Raw genomic sequence first — 15,504 nt, forward strand, 5'->3', positions numbered from 1 at the left:
AAAACGTCGTGTAGATATGGTAGTTATAATATTCGAATTTTGTATATATTTATACGAATTTACTTATTAAATAAAATGCTAATTGGGTAGTAAATTAAAAAGTGAATGAGGGCGTTCTTACCTGTGATATGTCCGTTTTCGTAGCTGGAATAGTCGGAGTCCAAACGAGATTTCTTCAAGAGCATGTTGTGATTGGCAGGGCTATGATTGAGTCCAACCATGGTGGCACGTTTCGGTGGTCTTCCAGGCCTGGAACTGAATGGTTAGAGAGGCCAGTTACGTCGGACAGAACATGGCATTCCTCCACCGACCTTAAGCCTATGTTATCTACGAAATCAGCTCAAAATAATATCAAGTTACTCAAATTGAACTGATTCATAAATGATTCATTCATTCAAACATAGAACTTAGTTTTGTTTGGAGTATGCTTTGGCCTAAATTTTTACTAAGAGTTAATTTATTTTAACCCTTAGATATTCATTTGTTTAAAATTTGTAATTACGTAACAAAGAGCGATATTACATTCACGTCTTTTGTAACGGGTTAGTTTTTGTCACGTGATTACAAATTTAAAATTTAGTATAATAACCGTAACACGTTAGTAGAGTTAATATATTTTTTTTAAAAAATTTATTATATTTTCGTATACATATAAAAGGAAGAACATTGTTTTTTGCAAATATTTACTTAAAAATTTACTTTTCGCGAAACTAATAAAACTTTTAGATCTTTGATCTACACCATAAAAAAATCGCATCAACTTGGTGCTACAACCATTTTTTCTTATATTATTTAAGGGTATGGGACCTATATTTAGAGCGAAATTCGATACGGTCCAAAGAAGGGTGGCCCTATAGAAAAGATGCATAACGAATGAACTTCAAAAAAAAAAGGAAAACTCTATTACTCTTACGGTTGTTATAATGGCAATAGCTTTATTCTGTGCAAAAACGTATAAAGAAAAATCAAGAAAACATAGCAGAAAAGACAGCTAACCTCATTCTACAGATCAACTCCTATCACGTATGCAAAGAACCAAGTGAGAAACTTAAAAATTCTATATAGTGAGAGAAGGGAGATTATCTGGCAGACGTCAACTGCGTGTGAAATCTTGTCAATTTGGCAGCATGAATATACTGAAGCTGTCTTTCCTTTATATTCATTGACTGAATACTCGTCTCTTCTGTTTTTCTTTAAAACATTTTATTTATATTGAGAGATCCTCGTCAGGAAGTATCTCCAAATAAAAAAAAAGATATTGAAGTTTTATGAAAATTTTTATCCATCTCAAACTTTTCTTATTTTTTTTGCAACTTTAATTGAGTGAAGAACTTATACCAGTTGCTCTTCGGATGTTGGTCTACCATGCGTTGTTGAATAGGCTTATAAATGTGGATGCGTGCATGATTTATGAGTCTTTATCATTGAAATATCACAAGATATTTTAAATAGTGAGATTCTTTTATATTGTTTAATAACTCGTTAGATCTATAAGAGTGTGTGATAGTTAGATAATTTATATCTTAAACCAAAATTTAAACTTCCGACAAAGTCTAGATACAACGAATTCACTTCTGTCTAATTTAAAGAATTGGACTTCTGAAGCAAAATCTAACATCATTTCTTCTTTCAGAAATACAATTATAGCTAGAATAACGCTTAGCAAAGCGTAACTCAAAGAAATAAAGATAATATTATTCAGAATGTCGTCAACTAAGAAGAGCGATGCTAACAAAACGTGCGATTTCGAGTTGATAACATGCATCTCACCAATATATAGTAGGGTTTAAAAAAGAGTCTATTGTCTAATGTGGCATATTGATGAGGGGATCGAATCAAATTCCTCCCCTAACAGACAAGAAAATCGATATTTTTATGGTGGTAAGGGGGAGCAAAAGCAACCCTATGCAGATTACATATGGAACTTAGACATTGTCAACGGATCTATTGCCAATTATTGAAGAACAAAGTGAGTAAAAAGCCACAGACATGCTCAGCAACAGGTACTTCTCATGTTCCACCCACCAATTTTCGTTTCTTTTTCATAAAAAGAGGAGAAGAAGCAAAGAACCAGATCGATGTTACGAAGTATGGGATTTCTGGAAGGGATTTTGACGTGAAAATTGTCTTAATCAGGAGGTGATATCTGAGACCCGTGCAGCGATTAACTCCTTTTTATGCTGACCAATTTGCAGTCCTCTTCCGGGACAAGCTGATTACGTTGCCTACAAATATTTACTTCGCCGTTTTTTTCTGCTATAACCCTAAACCTCAAGTGACGTGTTGTTTACAAGCTGTGCACGTAACAGGACTCTTCGCCCGAAGGTTTGTTATGGGGCTAAGCTTCAATAAAGACTGTTTCTGGGCATCGTATGACGTATTGATTGTAATTTTATGAAGTGAACACTTTTTGGAGCATCTTTTCTTTATTTTCTGACAAATTTTCTGATGAAGAAGTTTTTAATTAGCTAAAACTCGGTGTGAGCCAGTTAAAAATGGCTGCAATCAACGGATTAAAGGTTTAATTGGAAAAATTCTTTAATTAATGTCGAGATGACTAAAGATATTTTTATAGTTTTGCCGTAGACGAATGTTTAAGACAATAACGGGACAATGGAGAAAATAGTTTAAAGATGGAAACCACGTTATATATAAAGGGGAGCATTAATCACCATCAACATTTGGGTGGTTTGAATATTTTAAATTTAAATGAATCTTGGGAACGAGGCGTTCACTTCTCTTCTCTAGCTAATAATTCACAAATATGCCCAGGGATGATGGGCAATGTAACTAAATTGATTATCCAAATATAAGGTAAATGGATGTAGAAGATAACTCAACAGGACCCATAAGTATATACTCGAGGGAGTCGTTCTCAATCTTTTCTGTTCCTGGAGGATGCACTGCGGACATCGGACTAGAAGTCATTAACAGAAATTAAATAGCCGAGGAACAGCCTTTAGGTGAAAAATTAACCCCTCACCCGAGTATCAATCTCAACTATGGAGACAAAACTCTCACACAACGGATTCTACAACCCCTTTAGTAGTTGCTTCAACTTTCCCTAGACACTAGGGGTGTTGCTGAAGGCAATAAGTCAGGCTGTCAGTAGAAGCCATGCCAGCAGGGATTCTTATCTGCAAAACACGTTTTGGCCATTTTCTCGCCGTTAGTGTGTGGCAGGGTCTCAGAGGCCGATGTTAAAGAATGTCTTGCGGTTTTACACTAAACACTCGCACTCGAAACTGCTTTCTATGGCATCGTTTAAAATCCCTGTTATCTCGGTTCTCTGGAGTCAAAGCTAATTTCTATACTCTCCCTTTCTAGCTGGCTAATAGTCGGTGCAACGTTGTCCCATCTGCACCTGTGACAACTTAAAATAATAGTTTCGTGTTTAGTTAAGCACGAAACAAGACGCTTCGGGACTCATTCACACTAACATATTCGACACTTTTGTTTATCTTGAAAATTTTTCTCCGTAGATGCGATGAGAGAAAGCTAGCAACAGGAAGAAGCCAGCTTTCACTTCATCACATTTCCTTCTCTCTTATAATGCTACTTTTTTCCCTATCAATAAACGTCAATAACGCTACAAATAGATGCGCATTATACACTAACAGGAAATCAAAATGCCTTAGAAAACTTACTCAAAGTTCAAAATGATGTTTACAATAGCTACGAGATAATTATAACATATAAGCAAATACAGAAAATATTAATTCTAAGAAAATTAAACGAGGAAAGACAATTAAATAGAGATAATAACCGTAAAAGAATAAAATTGCAAAGATAATGATAATAAAGAAAAAAGAATTTATCTTAAACACGAAACTTAAGTTAGAAGACGATCCTAATCATCAAAGTAATTATAAAATCGACTCGAATCTATTCATAAAAGTTTTACAGCTGATCAAATTATAAATAACCATTCGCTAGTATAAAACTTTTACCGCTTCACCAAACAACAATAAGCAGTTTGATCGGCTAAAAGGAATACTTTAAGCTGCCATTGTGTCAGATTTGGCATCCGATTACTCTATATCTCCCCCCGAGGTTTTTCTCAGTTCACTTGATAGACTCAAAGTAATATGATATCCACAATACACAGACGCACACACACACACACACACACACACACACACACACATATGCACGCATACATACATACATACATACATAATATATATATATATATATATATATATATAGGGGGAAGCGTCAACACGTTATCGTATAGCTAGAGCAAATTCTTTAGACTCGGAATTAGGTTATTTCATCGCAGTACAAGGATGGGTAGGGAACGAATTAATCAAAGACGGGAGTCGAGATTAATGAAGGTTCTATCCAATCTCGCATCTAGTCGCGGACAACTCTGTAAAGTTGTTAATTAATTCTGACCCGTCTAGAGGTGTGTTTAACAAAGCACGTCAAGACAGACCCTCAGCCAACACATAAATCAGTTTATATGTATGTGTGTATGTTGGTTGTTTTCCCACCCGCTGCCAAACGGCTCCGAAACAAAATAAAAAGAAAAAAAAAAGAAAAAAGATCTCGCAAACCGAATATACCATCTGGATGGGTTCGCACGCTTCAGTCTTACGTCAAATTTACAACTTTATTAAGCACCCCCGAATGGCACGATAGTACTAGGGTTTCTAAGTTAGAAGTTTTATTAAGGTTACGTAGTTTTATGACGCTTCGCGTGTTACTATAAGCTTTAAGGAGATAGTGTGTTGATCCATTTATTGCTTAGGTTTTATATATAGATATATATATATATATATAAAAATATAGAAAAGGGGAAAGCGAAAAAGCTATCAATCGCCTCTTTCTAACAACTAAACTTTACCCCGATAACCAAGGTTTAAAATCGGTTCTATATGGCTTTTTCGGCAGCTGTCTACCTGATAAACATTGATACTCCCTTGGAGTTATATAAGATTTCGTGTTTATATATATATTAATAAATAAAATATATATATTACGGCTACGTTTCTGCAGTTACAGTTGGGAATTGGTACATAACAAGCGGTGAGTCACGTGCTTAAATTAGCCACCGTGGGAAGTACAATCAAAGTGTAAGAGTTCTAGGAATAAAGAGTTGGCTTCAAGGATGGATAAGTAGATGATTAGCATCGTGGAATGCGGGAATATCAAATGAAGGAACAGGGAAAAAAACAATCGTGTGGGAACTTAATCATTCTTAACTTATTAGAAATTACAATCTATTAAATTCTAAACTATAATAGTTTAAACCATTTAAGTCGCTTTATAACTTATGAGAATCGCTAAAAATAGACATAAAAATAATTAATTTTATGTGTAGATACGTGATAAAAGTATTTGACAAATTGAGAAGAACCCACAATTTAGAAAAATTAACGAGAATAATTTATTTAAATAACGAAGCTAAGAATCGCAGTGCTTAAAATGCGACTCAGAAAATTCAGATTTTAATGATTTTAAATAAAAAGAAGTCTTGTAATTTAAAAGTAGGCCTATAATTCAAGTAAGTTTAATCAATTTTAGGCCTACAAATGTCTCAAAAGTTGCCATAAATAGCCCACATAACGCAGAAACACCCACAATTTATAAAGTTAACAAGGATCGTTAACGATGCTGCCAAGTTTTTATATATAAAACGTGTAGAAATAAGAAAAAGAACATAAATAAAATTAATCTATGATGATGAAGACATAAAATACATTAAAACTAGTTTGGATTATATAAAAAAACTTTTAAAAAATACTTTATTCTAGGAGATAGATGCACTTAAATGCTTCGGAACAATGAAAATCGATCGAGTAAACCAATAAGAAATGAAATTATGCATTTGTTCAAGGACATTTTTATAAATAACATATTCAAATATTCGTAAAATTTGCTTTCGGGTATTCTAATACGTATATTTAAAGAAATTTTGTACGAATAATCGATTCGATTTATTAATAATCGAAGCGAAGCAATAATAATAACAATAGTTATAAATGATGATGACGTATCGGCATTTAACTGTTATTATGCTGTATAAACTATTGTTTGATAGAACTCGCTCTTAAATGCGTCTTGAATCAATAAGGACCTCTATCTGAGTGACTATGTCTACAGGAAGTACATTAACACCGTTTCGGAAGTGCGTATATACATCCGGTGTGGCACTGTTTTCCGTCCGACTCTTATTTCTCAAACGAATATTGCCCTATAGTTAGGATACCCTCTCGCAAAATCGACTCTTAATGCTTTCTAGAAAAGCGTCAACGTATCAGTTCTTTCCGTCTGTTAACAGTAGAAGAAGCAATTAATGTTAACTATAGAGGAAACGGTTTATAAATGTCATCTATTGTTAACTGTAACGAACAATTTATATTAATTGTAATTAACTTTAATGATTCTAGACAATAAAAAAATTATATAAAATAAAATTATATATTTATAATTTACTGGAGAAACTCTCAAAAAACTAATTATTAATTTTAATTTTATGTATCTGATATATAATATATATATATATATATATATATATATATATATATTTTTAAAAGTTGAAGATCCGGATAACGTACTTGTGGAATCTGGCCTCCTGTTGTTAAGTCCTCTCTTTAAAAAGCTGGCATATGTCTAACGAGAATAATGGAAGCATTCTTCGTTTGTCATTCAACATTTCAACAACATACAAGACATGAATAAGAAGACCCACTATTCTTAGAGAACGTGTCTAAAAAGCGGATTAAAGAGAATTTCTTTCATTTGCGACTTTGCCTAACTCTGTGATAAATTGTTCACTTTTGATATATATTTCCCCCCTTTCCTGCTCCTCTTTCTTTAATACCCCCTCTCCCTATTAAAGTAAGCTATCATCTGTTGTATCCGGATATTAACAAGTTATCTTGAAGTTAGAGTTGAGTTTGCAAAAATCTAACTCGATACGATGTAGTAGGGCCTGCATGTGTTTCTATGCTAGTATATCTCTATTGATTAGCGAGGTAGTTTTTGTAGATTGATAAATCCCTTTCTACCTACGAGTAACAACACAGGTACCGTCTGCCATCTGGTGTTCTTACTTTCCTTTAGGGCAATCGCGCTATTAACTTACCTATTCTGTAGGATAGTGAGATATAATTTTATCGCTTTATCCTTTGTTTGAGAAAACTTAAAGTATGCTTGATTTTCTACATTTTTTTTAAATTTTTTTAATTCATTTATAAGTAACGGATTAATTAAGGTAAGTTCCGGATATGTTATGTTTGTGCTTCCTGTCCACGCGCACCCCCCTCTTTCTAGCATCGACTATTGATTACCGCAAGGAGCTGGGGGTGGTGTAATGAACCGATCCGAAACAAAGAAACCAGTCGAAACACGGGGAGGTGGGCGCCAGAATTATGACGTTTTTGTGTCGCATTCAGCGGCTGAGTAGACCTCCAACGGTGCACCATCACCAATCGAGTCTAACCACCCTATCCTTTTCTATAAAGGGCACCGATGCTCTTCCCTCTCGCACACTCCATCAACAAACAGCAAAAAAGTGATTTATTAATATAACATATCCTTTCTTTACTCTTAGTGCATTAATTTCTATTGCTAGAGTTTGAAAAAAAAAGGTATTCAAAAGATAAATTTTCTGACAAGAGCATGAGTTATGAATGCTTTTTTTTTTTTTTTTTTTTTTTTTTAAATATAATATTTGATTTCTCAAGTTTGCCATTTGTACAGATGAACTGTCAAAAATACACGTTTTCCTATCATGAATTATATATTAGTGTAAGAGCCGACTTCTTTTTCTGCGGTTTAATATTGACAAAAGCGTCATGCCAATGGACAATTAGAAACTCTTCTATATCAAGTCAAACATTTTCTTTTTCCTCTTTTTTTTTCTTTTCCTCTTTAAAATTTATTAGTAAATAACACTATGGCCCGAAGCTATCATAAAGAGCAAAACAATTTGATTTTGTTATTTTTTCCCACACTTTACTGTTGTTGACTCTAGTTATTTAAACTCCATCTTCAAACCGTCTTCTCGACTACTCGTGTATTTGCGGTAGTACAAGCAAAATAATTCGATTTTCTTTGTTGACAATATGTAAAATTCTTCGATTAATCACTTTCGATCATAAATTCTAACCCACTTTCTATAAGAAAATATAGTGTTTATATATCCACACAAACACAAACATACTGGAACGTTGTTTTCTAGAAAATAATAATTGATAATTGCGCGCTTTAATTATAACATTTTATATCTGTATAATAAAAACATTTGTGAATTTTTTGAATTAAAATAATTTTTAGGAGAATTTTTCTCGAATGTCATACGAAAATTGTCATTTTCCGTATTCTTAACGGATAAATTTATTAATAACACTTTCAATTTCCAAGGCCTAATTATTGTCAATGGTAAATCAATACATCTAGAGGTCCTAAGCACCAGCTAATTTTAAGGCCTTTCAATAGGATTTATTATACTATTACTTATGTTTGGGGCTTCTTAAACTCCAAGCAAACGATTAAAAGATAGGCCCTAACCCACCACCGAATTATCAACAAGACTTTACACTTCCAAATTTGTGTAATAATAAAAATTTAAGCGTAATTATCAAAAGTTTTCTTCAGGCCTGCATATTAAATTCGCAGATCTACGTAAAAACTTCAGATAAAAGTATAATTTCGAATGCAACATCACGCAAACTTACGATAAGATTAAAGGGCCTAGTTATCATTTTGTGTTAAAAAAAAAGTCAGCTGCAAAGTCAATATAAACATATATCTTCGTACAACGGAACATTTAACCGGAAATATCTGTCATTTGGAACCCAGTTAAAAACTATACAGCCCAAAACGGGTGTCCGCACTTTATAGACTAATTAGATAAAAACGGATAAGCGCAAGTATAATTGGTGGTTTGTAAAACTACAGGTGAGCGAACAATAGCCACGATATCATGTCAAAACTAAGAATGGGGAAACAATATTTACCCGCAGGATATAAAGGAAGCTCGGTAATAACCTGATAGTTATTTGTGTTTTCAGTCCGATAGCCACCTACACGATTCGTCATTGGCAATAGAAACAACATACAAAAGGATCGCCTTGGGGTAGAAACGGTAATGATTTTAAGTCAATTATTATCAATAGACAATTGCTACAGTTAAAATATATACATTTTTTTATATCCTTCTTCCTTCTACATACAGCATAATCCTGAAAATTATACGTTATAATGGTGTAGAAATGTATCAACAGGAAATTCGTTGCACTTATAAACTCTTACACTTACTTTTTTTATACATATATATATACGTTAATTTATCTACTTTTCAATTTTATAAAAGCAAAATTATCACCTAAAAAATTGTAGTATGTGTATATATATATATATATATATACACACACACTCCACTACCAAAATTCAACCGGCCGTGCGTTACGACATTTAGCGGTGCGTGTCACGTGATGCGGGGTGTTATCTGCACCTTGGCTGAATCGTCACAATAGCTTGGCTATATCCGGACCACTTTTATGACCGAGATTTTAATAAGTGGTGCAATCTGCCATGTCGCTTAGCTGTGCAGAAGGACTGAGAAAGCTTTTGTGTGTCTACTGACCGATAAAAAAAGCCCACATACACACCCGAAACATCTGCCAGATTCAATAGAAAGTGTATATATATGTGTGTGCGCGCGCGATGTTACGATGTATGTAATTTCAAATTCAAACGTAATTTTTAGGAGTCATAGTGTAATCTTTTTTTGAAATGCCATTTTTTTTTGTAACCATTTTCAATTACATGCCATCTATTGCTTCAGTTATGTGCTGCAACCGATTGAAAAAAGTACTGTTATGTTGTAACTGATGCTTTTAACTTCTCCTTTCTCCAGCTTGATGGCTCTTGTTAATTTTTTAATGCAAAAAAAATTAAACAGGCTGCAAATAACATTTTTTATATATAAAAAAAATTCTGTTGTATTTTTTTAATTTCGATTTTTAAACGATTTCTACTGTGCAATTTTAAATTTCAAATTTTCTCTCATTAGTTGCTAATCAATATCGGGTCGTTTGAATAAGAACGAGTTAAAAGACAAAAACCACTTGTTAAATACATTAAAAGTAATTATTCAACTAATTAATATTTATCCGCATAAAATTATATTTAAAAATAAATCCCATAAATTAACATTAATGTTTACGAAAAGTTGGAAAATTGTATTAATTGAGTGGAAGAAAAGAGGGATTTTTCACTTTCGATCCGTTTTAATTAATTAAAATCGAGGAAATCGTATGGTAAAACGTGTTTGGTGTTTACAAACAAACTCGTAAAGAGTCCCTCCCGTAAATTAGCATGTAAAAATTCGCCACGGATAGGCAGTATCCGTTATTAAGAGAGACGAAATCTTTCACCTTGGGTTCAAAGGTCATCGGTCCGACTGCTCAAACGCAGGTTCCCCAACCCACCTCCATTCTGCATTTGTCACCCTTAAGGTCGCAGCTGGTACCGTCTTTACAATAGTTCCACCAAGCAGGGAGACAACGAACGAAGCTCGAGGTAGAAAAAAATCCTGTAAAAAATGTTTGACAAGCGAATGAATGAATGAATTGGAGTCACGGAGACTGTAAAGAGGTGGGGAGAAGTTTTTATTCTCTCTTGCGTCCGAGATATCTTTCAATTCGCACCCACTTTTTCACAGGATGGATCCAGATTTCACAACAGAATTCGTTTTCGGGACCATCGTTTTCACTTCCTTACCGTAAAAAAAATACTAATAAAAAATGCCGCACCCCGTAATACCGTTAATCCCGCGTATATGCGGAAGTAAAGGTTGGTTCTACTCCCCTCCCACCCGTCGAAACATAAATTTCCTTGTGTCACGTGATCATCAGAGGGGTTCGGGACTCTGGGAAAAGAGGGAATGGTGGAACAGAAGAGAAAAACCTTATTGCCATTTGCGGGTGTTTCCTCTCTGTGAGGGTTTTAAATTATTAGTTAGGGAACCCCCGTAAGTGTTGGGGGCCCGGGGAATCCCCCATACTAACAATAGATAGGAAGGAGAAAGTCACAATAGTACGCGGAACTAAAAAAAGCCAAGCTGGAGATATATGTACGGTACATCTCGTGATTTGGGAACGTGGTCGCTACTGATAAGCTGAAGACATGAAGAATGGTTCCGGACCCAAGTTGTGGTACTGTGTCACAGAAGCACACCGTTCCCCATTATATAGCATGGTCCTCCTAATCACAGCTTCTGCAGACGTTGCTTTCACAGTGGGTTGGCCAGAAGAATACGAGGAAACTCCTCCAACGTCTCAAATCTAAAGGAATTGTTAGTAAATGACCAGAATCAGCCAGCCCATAGTAAGTTATAAAAAGACATATGTTTCTATACCCGGAGAATGGATAGACCATCCCACGGATATTTTTGCTTACTCGCTATTCTTCTTTGTTACCATTTATTTATGAAAAATAATTTCTAAAAAAATATTGTATTTTTTCCTTTTTACAAATGCCTAATTGATATTCGAGCCAGTTTTTTTGTTTTTTTTTATAATTAAATTGGATTTGTAGGCAATAGGACCTTTCAACTGAAATGATTCTAAAGTCTATTCACGTAGGATACAAGTCATCCATATCCATTTTCCTAGCTAATAAACAGAAGAGAATGTGGTTGGACCAGTTTCTTCTACCTTTCTGTGTTTTGTTATTTCTTTTTTCATCTTTTCTTCGGACAGATCTCATTAATAGGTCAATAAGGACGTAACAAAACACAGTTTTCTTTGTAACGGCCAACGTCAAAAATTGATGTTTGTTTTCAATTTTTATTCTTAGATTATCGTGCGATCAATTAGCGATAATTAAAGAAAAGGACATCTAAAAAATTTTTTCGACATTTCTTTCCACATTTACCTCTTTATCTTTCAATTTTTTTCTAACTTTCTCGAAGCAATTTTCACATTTGCAGTATTTTTTTTTTTTTTGCCTATTTTACAGCTTTTATTTATAATTTTTTAATATTTTTCCTTATATTTTTATTTAATTTCATAATGCTTTTACTTATATATATATTTTAAACGTTTTTTCATAATATTCCGACGTTTGTTCCACATTTTCAATGTTTCTCTATAATTTTTATAAGGTATTTTTCCAATTTAAAAAAATTTATTTTCCTTATCAGTTGCTATATTTCATTAATATTTTAAAAGCTTTTTCTCGTAATCTTTTTATCTTTAATTTTCAAACAACGAAAAGTTTTAAAAAATTGAATAAATTAACCCAAAAAATAGCAATTAATTTAATTAATATAATTTAAGAAAATTCGTTGTTTGAACATTTGTTAAATACAAAAATTTACAAACAAGAACTAACTAAATTAATAATAAAGCTTAAATTTTAACTAAGTTTTATTATTATTATTATTATTTTCTTCTTCCAAGTAACGGCGTCTGGTTCTTTTGCTTAAATTGCCAATTTCCTGAATATTCTGAAGATTTCTTTAGAGGAATCTTTGGACTTTCTTCCGAAATAACAGTCAAAAATCTCGCTATTATCGCTATAGATTGTAACATGAAAGATAGAAAATGAAAGCCAAGTCAATAAACATTAGAGAATTGTATTTGCTGGTCAATATTAGAAGAGAGTGGAAACAAAGAAGCGAACTTGCCAGGTGTCGTCGAAAAACAAACCGGAAACGAGGTGAAGTTTCAGATTAAATAGCAACTACACTCTAGTACTAGTATGCTTGAGGCTTTTATGCTTCATCGACTGTAAACTCTGCAGTTTAACTTCCTGTGATTCAGCATGCAATACACATTCAAACCCAACATCTCTCTCTGTCTCTCACTCTACGCGGTTCGATTAACCGGATAAGACAATGCTAATTCCACTCTAAAAATTGGATATTGCAGTGAATTCTAACGGAAAAATATAAACTTAACGCTTGTTTATGCTAATACCATAAAAATGGGTCAATGATAATGTCATATAAACACGAAAAGTGGCCGTGGTTTTTGTTAAATATCCAAATTATACGGAATAATTTGCTAAGTTTATTAAGATTTAAAACATCGTATATGGTCGTTTTTAATGGAAAAAATAAATAAAGTAAATATTGAAGGAACAATATAAGTAATCCAATACTTTTCAAAAAATGACTCATCCATTCAGTGGTAAATCAATTAGTTATCTGATGAAGGCTATTGCTCAGACCGTATTTCCTGTTTCCATATTACTATGGATTTATTTTATTACACGATATATATATTTATATTGCCAAGGACGTCCAAAAATACTAACTTTTACAACTTTATTTATTTATAATTTTTGAAGAATTTTTCATTAAAAAACGCTTAATTAATTTAATTATAAAGCGCAAAATTTGATTTATAATTTCACATTTATTGGATCTAATTGTATTTTTATATTGCAAAATGTATTTTTTTTCCTTATTTACAACCTCCCCTTACTGGTTTTATCTTATAGATCTCATAATTGTTTACGTTAGTATTTCCCGAATGCTTTTTTTTACATCTACAACTTAACTTTTGTACATATTAATCAAAATTAATAAAAAATTATGTATCAGAATTTATTTCCTATGCTTATAGGTTCTTATTAATTTCTACATTTATTGATCGAAATAATTTTTCAATACAATAGACAGTATAGACTTATCTAACCTCTAAATTAATTTTATATTGGCAGATTACTATTGTTTTGCATTTATAGATCCCACGAATTTCTATATTTACAGATTTTAATTATTATTAATTGTCTTTTGTAAGATAATTAAATTGAGATCTTTAAGTGCAGAAAATCGTAACTAGTTCTTAGTTTTAAATTATTATTTTTTTTTTTTGAGTAGTTTAACTGACGGATCTTCAACAGTTTATTAATTTAGATAATATTCAAACGTTTGCAAAATTTTAATAAAAAATGCTGTAAAAGACTGTATTTTACAGCACAAGATGGCGATTTAAAAAAAAAAAAAAACATTTATTTTTGTTTGTTAATTCGTTGTTTGTTTGCTATAATGAAACACGTTTATATATATTTGCGAAATGCAAATTTTGCAAGTAGCTATTTAGTTTTCTTGTCAAGTCATCATCGTAAAGTTGACAGAAAAATTTTTCGTTGTTTTCTCATTTATATTCATTGAACGAATTTAACACGACATTTTCGCGGAAAGATTCTTTCTCATTCATGCTTGATACACAGGATACCCCCACTTAATAACGTTTCTGGCCAGTGATGATACGAGGTGTTCCTCCAGTGTAAAAACGACACCTGTGATGCCATAAAACCTGAACTCTACCAGTGAAGATTAACGGGCACGTGACCCGAATGACGTCACACCTCTCGCTGGATCGTTTCTCGATACAGAAACCTCCCAATGCTCTTTTTTATACGCGTCACTTATATAAGCAAATTGAGTAAACAAGGTATTCCGAAGCACGAGGATCAAAATTTAAGGTGATATTATTAAGAAATTGATCAATATTTGTAGAGAATGTACAGACAGACGATTGTTGTATAATGAAATGACATCATAGTCATGCAGTACAGCCCATTAATCGTAAGAGACGAACGTGGGAATGCATTATGGTTAGCAGATGCTCAGGTCGAAAAGTTTTTGTTACTGTTCACACTATACCTTGGTATATTGATTATAACCATTCTTCCCTCTCTTCACCTTTACATTCTTCATTCTCGAGACATTTTCATTGTTGAGTAGATTGAACTAGAATGCTTCTTGTACAATCGAAGAGCGCTGATATAAAATGAACTATTTAAACTGCACAGAAATTAATTTTTCTACCTCTACGGAAAGTTTAGCTTCGTGAAAAAGTTATGATTATTAAGTCGAGAAGTTTGATTGTTTTAAACGAAAATTAAATTAATTTCTAAGTAAAATCGTGTCGACTAAATTAGTTTTATGTAGGATTACTTGAGAATCGTACCCAGTAATATATGGGATCTTATAAATTAGAAATAACTTTATATACTCTTGTATAAGACCTTACACACTTAGAAATTATTATGCACTAGTTCTTCTTTATATAAAGACCTTAATACAAGCCTTAATTTCTGCAATAATTTCTGGACTCCAGAAATTGTTGCAGAAATTGCCTTGGGTCTAGTAGGAAATTTTCAAGAGAATTGCTTTAGGCAATTTGTAAGATTATTAAAGAAACTGCAGAAGTTTCTATGCATAATTATGGCAGAAATAATTCTATACAAGAGCTTACTCATCTTTATATATTAATCTGTATAAAATCCTATAAAAATCATTTATAGTATCTTACAAAATCATATACGATATATTTGCCTTAGATAATTTCTATGGGAGATTATTAAGAAAACTGCTACAGGATTATTGCAGGAATTGCATAAAGAAAAGTTTATACAGGAATTAGTGGCCACATTATAAAATTATACTAATTATCGAGTAATCTGTTTATGTAAAATGGGAGAGAAAGTGTGAAATGGAGTCTATTGAACAGCGAGGTTTGAAAGACAGTA

At 32.7% G+C, this 15,504-nt stretch overlaps 1 protein-coding gene across 4 annotated transcripts in view; it reads right to left on the reverse strand.

The window, feature by feature from the left end:
• The window catches only part of LOC136983351 (dachshund homolog 1-like), a 95,282-nt gene that overhangs the window by 52,411 nt on the left and 27,367 nt on the right, over window positions 1-15,504 (reverse strand). For 2 of the 4 annotated variants that reach the window (XM_067280054.1, XM_067280052.1), the window contains exon 2: window positions 122-255. The exons of 1 other annotated variant lie outside the window; for it this stretch is intronic. In XM_067280054.1, coding sequence (XP_067136155.1) covers window positions 122-255 — 134 coding nt within the window. The remainder of the gene's footprint in view (window positions 1-121; window positions 256-15,504) is intronic. One more of the 4 variants, XM_067280053.1, reaches the window with a different exon arrangement.

Source organism: Centruroides vittatus, unplaced genomic scaffold, assembly GCF_030686945.1.
Source record: "Centruroides vittatus isolate TY-2023 unplaced genomic scaffold, ASM3068694v2 contig_880, whole genome shotgun sequence".
NCBI classification, from domain to species: domain Eukaryota; kingdom Metazoa; phylum Arthropoda; class Arachnida; order Scorpiones; family Buthidae; genus Centruroides; species Centruroides vittatus.